The 10,091-nt window shown below is 34.8% G+C and overlaps 1 protein-coding gene across 1 annotated transcript; it reads left to right on the top strand.

Moving 5' to 3' along the window:
- The first annotated feature begins 2,784 nt into the window (after positions 1–2,784).
- opa3 (optic atrophy 3 (autosomal recessive, with chorea and spastic paraplegia)) lies at positions 2,785–5,209 on the top strand. The gene is made up of 2 exons (XM_015385634.1): positions 2,785–2,951; positions 4,301–5,209. Exons 1-2 carry the CDS (start codon positions 2,810–2,812, stop codon positions 4,627–4,629), a joined length of 471 nt encoding a protein of 156 aa, XP_015241120.1. The 5' UTR covers positions 2,785–2,809; the 3' UTR covers positions 4,630–5,209.
- Positions 5,210–10,091: the final 4,882 nt, after the last annotated feature.

Below are 10,091 nucleotides of genomic sequence, written 5' to 3'. Positions count from 1 at the left end.
CTCAAATCACCTTTCTTCCCCATACTGATGCTCGGTTTGAACTGCAGGAGATTGTCTTGACCATGTCTACATGCCTAAATGCAGTGAGTTGCCGCCATGTGATTGGCTGCTTAGAAATTAAGCGTTAACGAGCAGTTTATTAGGTGTACCTAATAAAGTGGCCGGTGAGTGTATTTCTTTTTTTTAATCAGTTTTCTTTTAAATAAATGCAAAGTATTGCAAAGTGTCGAATAGAACAGGTGAACCTGTGTTTTACTTGTTTCTTGGCTTTTATCTCTCTGTCCATTCGCCTGCAACTGTATCTGATAAAAGGGAACCTGAAAAACATCAGTGAACAGCTGGACATGGCTCTGAAATCAGTGGTACTAAATGAGTAGGTTATGTGTTTGTGTCCAAACAATGATGTTACCTGTCTGTCTGATGCTACAGATTAGAGAGGGGTGTCAGCTGCAAGCAGTAGGCTTAAGGCTCAGCACTGCATGGGGGCTGAGTGGAGGAGAACATGTCTTAGTTATATATTTTTCTGACATACTCTATGGCTTTTGACTTCATTTGAACTCATTTGTCAGACTGATGTACTAAAATACCTAGCAATGACCATAAATCAAGGTCTACCATTAAAGTTGTAGTTCAAGGGACAAACAGTGTATAGAAAAAGCAGTTAACAGCAGTGATTTAAGGAACACACCCCTGGTTAATAATTCTTTCAGTGTCCAGCGCACAGAAAGGTTTAGAGCGGTTTTCTTGCAGCACCACAGCAGAATCTTCTTAATGCATGTTTATTTTAAATGGTGTCACATAATGCATCACAGAAGTTAAAGATTAGACGTGCTGGAACGGGTTCTGATTTTGTCTGCTGGCCCTCAGGCCTAGACCAGCAAAGAATCAATCCAGTAGAATATAGTAAAGAAGTACATGGGGCCAGCATGACACCACAGCTTCACTCTGTTTTAGAAAGTAAGGGCCATAAGTTCTGATTAGATGAAGCTTATTGAAACAGGCCTATATAACACAGTCCAGATTCAAGCAGAAACATTGTTTTTGGTTCAAGAGCTACGTATCTGCTAGGCTCCTTCACAGCTGGTCAAGGTTTTCCCAAATAATCAACACCAAAATATCTCAGGAATACTGGAGACAGCAGATTTAGCAGGTTAGAACGATAATCTTATTGGTTTCCCTTGTCAATTAGATTACCTATTATTATAGATCTTTACAGTTTGATGATTTCTCCCCTGGACTATTGAAAAAAAGGCGGGGACAAGGAATTATCCAGATTAAATACATGGTTTTGAATAGTGGCATCTTCTGAGCCAGGTTTGGTCTTTGTTAAATCGATAAAGCCAAGATACACTGATCACACAAGATAAAGCCTGACCTTATCTCTCCTCCTGGTTTTCTAAATTCTGCCACTGATCATCTCTTTATGTATAAATTAACTTTGTGTCTTTGAATCTTTTCCAGGTGTGAAATAAAGGACTGAACAGGCAAAAAACAGGCAAAAAAGAAAAATATAAAATAAAAATGTCTAAAATATAGCTAAAAATTCAGTGACAATTAAAGAAGCTTATTAACAATAAAAATAGTTTTAGTTGAACCGAAATAAAATTCAGAAATCATTGTGGGTTTTAGGATTTAGTCTGACCAAAAACATGGGGAAATTGGTTAGTTTCACTAAGTAGATAGTGAGTGAACAATTTTTTCTGTGACTTTAAAAGTAACATTTAACAGACACATGAGTGGAATCTGTCTATGGTTAAAAAATAAAAAAAGAGAGAACATCACCAACTGTATAATTGATTTAATTTAGTTTCTCTTTATCCTTTACTATGGCTGCCTCCATTCATTTATTTACATTCTTTAAAAAACCCAGCCTGAAGGCAATGGACTACAATATGGTTATTAATATAAAATGAAAGTATTTTAAATAAATTCTGCTATTGTGTCAACCATTCCCGGGCTCAGTTAGGCCCCCAGTATTTACATTTTCAACTTCTCTGCATATGGATAACATAAACTTGATTTGATTCAGTGCAAACATAAAAAAAACTGTCTAAAATTATATTTAAAAAAAAGGTAAAAAAAATTACACCCTGAAAGATAAGTTTATGTTAGTCTGAGAGCTTTCACAGCAAAACACCTCTCACATGTGGCTAGTCAGACTGCCTATTTTATGGTAAAACATAAACATTATCCTTTTGAAAGTATCTAAAACTAAGGTATACTAAATTTTAATTAGGAATTATTAACATTTAGATATCTGGAATTCTAATTTACCTAGTCATAAAATAAGTAATTGCATTTGTAGTCGCAAATATTTAGATGTCAAGAATTGTATTTCTAAATGTCTCTAATGTTATAATCATTTTTTGATATCCAAAATAGTAATTATGACTAGCAGTAACTCTATTATTGAGATCTGAAATTAGAATTCATGCTAGTCAGAATTCATTTTAGATAGGAAGAATGTTTATTTTAAATATCTGGAAGTAAAAGCTCAATACACATAATTAGGAAACGTGACGTTATTTGTACTAGTAAGAATTACATTTCAGATATCTGAAATGTTTGTTTAAGATAGGAAGAATGTTATTTTAGATATCTTAAATTTTCATTTTGACTAGGAAGAAATGCATTTCAGGCATCTGAAATATATATTCGATCTGGCTAATAAATGCAAAAATGGCCTGCCATATCCCCACCCCTCCGTACTGCAAAACAACTGCGCCCAATGGACGTACTTTTGGACGTAATCACGTACACTTTACGTACTCCCCCCTCCTCGCTGTAGGAGAGAGGAGTTTCCGCTAAGATGGTTGTTGGTGCCTTCCCTATCGCGAAGCTCCTCTACCTCGGAGTGAGGCAGATGAGCAAACCTGTGGCCAATCGTATAAAAGCTGGGGCCCGTAGCAGCGAGTTCTTTAAAAACTACATCTGCTTGCCGCCGGCGCAGCGTGAGTAACCGAGCTAACTGCTCTTTATTATAATGAACTTCACTGACACTGAGATAGAGCAGGTAAAGCTGGTTTAACCAATAGCGTCTGTCCTGACGCAGGGAAGCAGCCAATCACTTTTAAGGATTTTTCTGTTCGACGAATCGGAGCCAAGCGATCCTGACAGTGGGTGGAGCTTATCTTGTCATTGAACAGGCTTGCTATGAGGACATGGCAGGACAAGATCATTACTAGCTACAAACTTAAACGGAGTCTAATTTAAAAACGAATAAAATATAATTACTTAATCTGCGTTATTTCTATGAAACATTGGATGTGAATTGGTTTATAAAAGAGCTGCTTCAATATATAGAAACCCCACTGGCTTTATACTAGCTACACTGTATTTTAATGTTAGCATAGTTTGCTACTTCCTAGCCTTAAAATTTAATTGATTTTTGGGGATTTCATGTGTTTGAATTAAACAAGTCTCTTTGAAACACTGTTGTAAAGTGGCACAAAAATAGTGTGCACAAGTAGAAATCTAAAAAGTGAACGTATTTGTAATCCAGTTGTTTATTACTGATTATTAATTTACTTATTTTTCAAAATAAATCCACTGCATCCAAACACTTTTCAGGTCACCTTATTAGATAATAGAACCTGTCAATATAAATTTAGCTGCTGTGTGAGGGCCCCAGAGGGATGTCAGAAACTTCTTGTGAGCAAACAGCCTCATGAGACCCAAACAACACAGAAGACAGGCAGCAGATAAAGATGTTCAGATAGCAGAGTAATAAACAAATTCATTCTTTGAATATTTCACAGAATAATTCTCAGACCATATGCTAAAGAAAAGCATGCAAACCACTTCTCACCAAGAGTGAGCTGTCCAACTAACCCAGACACAGATAGCAGCCAAGAAGTTCATGGGAAGTCTGGAGGAGCTGCAAATGGCCGCAACTCAGTTACACAAATCTGTTGAATGGAAAGAGAAAAAAACAAGTTGGTATAGGAAAAACTATGGCAACACTTAAAGGCCTTCAGCAATCTTTTGGTACTAACAGTGTTTACTAATCTGGCCTTAATTGATAACTGGAAAAAAAAAAGAACTACTGTGCTACAATAACAGAACTTCTATTGCTCCATTTTCACAACATTAAATAAAAGAACATAACAGATTCTACCTTATTTGGACAGCCATTGATATCAAGGACAAAATACATCAACTGACAAAAATTGAAATCTGATATTTTCATTTGATATTATACGTTGAGATGTGATCTCATGTTGGGTCACATTCCTATCCCTGCATGATTCCTCACACACGGCCCTATCTTAATCTGAACTGTTGTGTGTTTTCCTCACAGTTTATCACTGGATTGAGATGAGAACGAAGATGCGTATTATGGGCTTCAGGGGTGCCACTGTCAAGCCCTTGAATGAGGATGCTGCAGCAGAGCTGGGTGCAGAGCTGCTGGGCGAGGCAATTATATTCTTAATTGGCGGTGGATGTATGGTGTTGGAGTACAGCAGGCAGGCTGCCAATTCTCGCCGAAAGGAGGAGGAGCTAAACGAGACCATCGTAGGCTTACAGACTCAGATAGCAGAGTTGTCACTAACAACGGAGACTCTCGGCGCTCAATTGAGAGAGGTCAACAGGCTGCTGCTCTCCCTCCCTGCTCCCACCAAAAAGTGACTTGATGTTCTCTGTGCAGCGTGCTGTTGGCCTGTGTGTGAAGGAGTCAAAATGTACCAAAATATCAGTCACATGTACAGCTTGATTCTACCTTATCCTAAACACTGGGAGGGTTGGACCTCTGTGCACTGTGGAGCTATCATTTGCTCATTTTGAGCAACTAGTTGTAAAAAAAAAAAAAAAGAAAAAAAAGCATTGCTATGATATTCATAGTGAATTTCTATGGTTGAAATTGCATGTTAATTACAATATTAATACAAGGATGTACAGCACCACTCTACCTTAAAGTTAATATATTGTTTGTAGCTCCTGTGATCCATTGATTCTGATGGTAGGGAATTATTTGGAAACTGCTTGTTTTTCATGTTTAATTGGCCTGAGTGAGTATTAATCCTACAGTTCATGAGCCCAGAAAAACAGACAAAACAAGCATCCAATCATATCAAGACATTATTTTCTGGGAGCATCTCCTCGTACAATTTCAAAGAGATTCTAGTTGTGATTGCTGGCTTCTTTTTGTAATTGTTGCTGTAAAAATGAAGGTGTAAAATAAAGTCTCTTCGTTTGCATTTAGTCGTCTTTTCAGCATTTGTGATATGTTGTTAGGCATTGGAACAACTTCGCAAACAGACTACTTTAGAAATTTACCAAAATGTTAGTTATCTAACAAATAACATAAAAGCATTATTTATAATATTGGGTCAAAAATAAATGTTCTTTTAAAAGCACAAAAACGACATAGATACCTAATGTTATGTAATATTATGCAGTTTTTTCCACAAACATTTAATAACACATACAGATTCTATTTTTCATGAGAAGTTTAAACAGGTGCAGTTTATTCTTAACATACAGTTTTATTTTTACTACAAATGCAGGTTATTTTTTCATATGAATTGCATATTTGTATAGAATAAAATAGAAAATCCCATTATGGTCCCACAATGAGGTAATTCTGGTGGTTACAGCAACAAAAAGATTGTAGAAAAAATGGTCACACAAATGTGGACCTTAGAAAATGTATAAGAAAAACATAATAGTAAAGAGTTAAAAGATAAACAATAAAATACTTTACTGTAAAGTGTTTTAACAATATAAAATATACAGTTCTATTCTGGTGATATTTTCACAATTTTTCTACAGATACAAGCTAAGAATCATTATTATGCATTCTATTGTAAGATTGCAGTAGTATATATATATATATATATATATGATTTTGAAAGCGTCTAAGGTGCCAACACTTTTAAGTGTATTAGAGATTTTATATCTCTAATACACTTAAAAGTGTTGGCACCCTAGATGCTTTCAAAATCACAGTCCTTTTATACAAGCAGCTAACCCCACTTAAAGAACATGCTAAGGATAACATTTGGAGTTTTAGCTTCAGCTGCATATTTAAGCATATTTCTCAGGAAGATTTGTAGAGTTCTATTATATCATTTGATTCTGATTCTGATGTTGACCTAACTTAAAAAAATGCAGTGCACAATTACTCTAAAGTTTCGGGTCTAGTAAATGCAAAAAAAAAAAAAAAAGATTCTTGTTAGCCAAGTTTATCTGTTCCAAATCCAATTTAAATGTGTTTGGATGTGTAGTGTTATTGGTTCACCCTGTGGTGTCCAAGTAAGCAGTCTAGCTGTTACTGAAGCTGAAATACACTGCAAAAACAATATAGAAATAAGTAAAAATGTCTTAAGTGTATTCACCCTTAATTTGAGTAGGTAAATGAAATGGTTTGCCAATGGAATGAGTAATTTTGTACTTAAAATAAGATAATTGGATAAAATGCAACTGATATAAAACAATGCAATTGTGTTTTCTTATTTTAAGTGTAAACTGTCTTGTTCCATTGGCAAAATTTCTGTTTTACCTCCTTAATCCAAGAACAAAGTGCCAGCCAAGCACTTATTTTAAGATAAAAATAATGTATCTAGATTTAGATTTTTTGCAGTGTAATCAAATGATATTCCTCCTCATGTATGGTTTCATCCAGTGGAAAAAAATAAACACCCAGCATGTTGTTGTCACCACCATGCATTACATTGAAACTTAACATTGTTTTCTTCCAGTTGTTAATATTTATATTGTTTTTTATGTTATACAATAAAATCTTTCACTAGAAGATATTTGGTTTGCAAGTTGAACTGAGGGTTCTTCCAAAAATAATTTTTCAAACACCCAGGAAAATATGTTATCAGTAAGCATATATGTTTAGATATCAAAACATCTATGATTTGTATGCAACTTTCCAATGGACAAGCACACATTAGTGTGTGTGTGTGTGTGTGGGGGGGGGGGGTTAATATTATTTCTTTGTGTAAAATACAAAATATAAATTTCACATTTGTGACAGTTGTGACAACAGCTGTTGTAAAAATGTTCTTCCTACTTTAATTTCCCCCCCAAAACTTTATCCTCTTTTATTGACACAAACGGACTAAAATCAGGACCATACAAGTTTCTACCGTTTCAGAATTTAAGGATAGCTTTTCTTTTAGAAGTACTATCAATGTGCATTTTTCACCCGATAATGTCAATGACAATGCCTTGCAGAGCTGGCAGCTTTGTCTAAAGAGTGACATCTTCTTAAAATTGCACCAATTAAAAAACTTAATCTGTGTGTAAATTACTATTTCAGATTTGTCGAAGATGACCTTGAAATTTCAAGAAAAGAAACTACCTTTTAGTGTTATAGCATGCAACATTTTAAGAAGGTGTATCTCAAAGGAAAGAAGGGGCAGTTATTTTTCGAAATTTGAGAAAAAACTCATCAAGTTTACAATGTAGAGGTTTATAGAACCTATAGACCCATGTCTGTTTTGCATCACAGATTTCCAATGAAAATATCAGCTTATGAAAACTTATTTAGATGTGGTTTCGCCATATTGTTATGGTTCACAAACCAAACGGAGAATGTAAAGAACCAAAGTCCACAACCACACCTGTTTGTTTCCCAATGCGCCTGCACTGATATTTCTCCCCGGGTTTGTCAGTGGCACTAGTTGTATCAAATCATAGAGCTAGTGATAATTGGTTTGTTTATACAGGAGAGCTATTGGCATTAATGCTGGCACTACAGTGGGTAGAAGGAACAAAGCCAATATCAGTTATTGTTTCAGGTTCTAGCAGTGCTCTGATTAGTATTCAGGACATTTATTTAGAATCTAGACCAAATATAATTTTTGATATTGTTCACAGTGTTACCAGAATAAAAAGACATAGGGTGGGGGTTACTTTGTTATTGGTTCCAGCACACATAGAAGTGGAGGGGAATGAGCTGGAAGATTTCTATGCTAAAAAGTAGCACAAAAAACTAGTGGATATTAGCATTAAATATGGTAAAGCAGAAATATAATCTATAGTAAAAAGTTGGCAAGTGAAGATATGGCAGGAAGAATGAGACAGAGAACTTAAAGTAAGACATTTATAGAGAGTTCGAAAGAAGGTCAATCAAGTAAGGAAGACAAGTAGAAATAAAAGAGGATATTATAACAAGATGGAGACCTGGACACACATGACTTAATATTACACTCCATATAATAGGGAAACATGTAACAGGGAACTGTGATTATTGTGACGAGCTGGAAGATATAGAGCATGTGCTGATTCACTGTGGACAATATAAACAATGGAGAGATATACTTTGGAATAAATTTGATCAATAGAATGTACAGTTTAGTGTTTTCAGTTCACTGCAATTAGATGCATGTTTTATTTAAGGATGTTTTTTCTTTTTTCCTTTTTTTTGGAAAACAGGTTTTTATTATATAATGTAGGGCGATTTTAAAATTCTGATCCTCACTCCTATTCAGAAGGTGGAGGTACTGCGCACCTAAACCTTCCTTGCCAACCGCCATTAAACAAAAGAAGAAGAAAATCATTAAGTAGTAGGCGGCGCCAGGGGACTCCTACTACTGCGATGAAGGTAAGCTTCATGTTTACTTTTAATCATATTCCTTTTCATAGCTGCATTACAACTCATATATACGACGCAGTAGCTGCATTATCTGTATGAAAAAGCAGTGTGACATACAGGAAGTTTATATATATCAGGGTAAATGGCATTTGTTTTGAATCTATTGGCGGCAAATGAGCTAATGTTAGGCTTTGGGGATGCTTGGTGCAGAGCAACTTATAGGTGGGCGCGTCGTTTCAAGAAAGTTATTTGACCTAACCTCATAAACCAGACTAAATGTGAGATTAAATGTGTAATTTAGTTTGAGACATCGGAAGATTGTTGAAGAGAACAACCCGTTGTTATGTTATATTTATGTTTATATTAGTGTATGTATGTATGTGTGTGTGTGTGTGTGTGTGTGTGTGTGTATATATATATATATATATATATATATATATAATTTTTTTGTAACTTTTTTTCAAGGTTGCACTTTTAAAAAGAGGAAATTGTCCAGAGGGCTGTTCCAAACGACATTTGAGCTCCCACCAAAATTTAAAGAAATACATTTCAAAACTCCCCCCTCAAATGAGCTTATCAGAAATAGATTATTTTAATGTGGTAACTGCTATATGTGTAACGAAAGCGAAACAACAGAACACACTTTCTTTCTCTGTCAACATATCAAAAAATTGTTGGAATCTTTGCACACTCTGCTGACTAGTAAACTCATAAAAATAGCCCCCTTCTCATCACAAACTGTCTTATATGGCTTTTTATCTGAAAGCAAAAGAGATGAATATCTTATTAATAGCATTATCATCACTTTAAAATGTTATATACATAAATGCAAATTTGGAAAAGCTATGTTGATATGGTCTGTATTTAAACAGGAGATTCATCTTCTAAATCTTTCCTTGGACAAAATTTAGAAACCAAAAGCAAAAAGTTTGTCATATCACCTCTCTAATTTATTTCAGCCCTCCATTGATAGAAATTAAAGAATAATGCTTACTTGGCTTTTTTTATTTATTAATTTTTTGTATTTTTTAATTATTTTTATTTATTCATTTATCTTTCATTATAATTATGTTATATATTCAACATGTAATTATAGATATTTTTGGATTTCGATTTTTTTCTCTTTCTGAAGTGTATTGCATAAACTAAACATCTGTTTACATCGCAACTTGAAAGAAAAGACAAAAATATTAAGAAAAGTGTTAGGAGGTATGATTGACTATTTGTTGTGCTTTATTATACTCTATTGTTTGAGTTTGTCATTGTTACTGTTCCAAATAAAGTTATATATAAAAAAAAAGTTTTCTTGCAAACCGCTGTCTGTGCCTACTGGCCAACGCTCTGACCAGTAGGGCTCGGGATCCACGTTGCATTGTGGGACGTTGCGGTCATATTGACGGCTACGCAAACGTAAACATAGCTCTGATACAACGTTGCTGTTGAAAGAAGAGATGTAGAAGTAGAGAGAAAAAAGATGTCAAAATCCCGAAAAAGATCTGGAATTTACCAGGACACATTAAATAGAGAAGCCATGGACCGGTAT

The sequence above is a fragment of the Cyprinodon variegatus genome, unplaced genomic scaffold (genome assembly GCF_000732505.1).
Source record: "Cyprinodon variegatus isolate N-32 unplaced genomic scaffold, C_variegatus-1.0 Scaffold345, whole genome shotgun sequence".
Classification (NCBI taxonomy): Eukaryota; Metazoa; Chordata; class Actinopteri; order Cyprinodontiformes; family Cyprinodontidae; genus Cyprinodon; species Cyprinodon variegatus.
The sequence above is the reverse complement of the archived record's forward strand: the minus strand, read 5'-3'. Positions and strand labels throughout refer to the sequence as shown.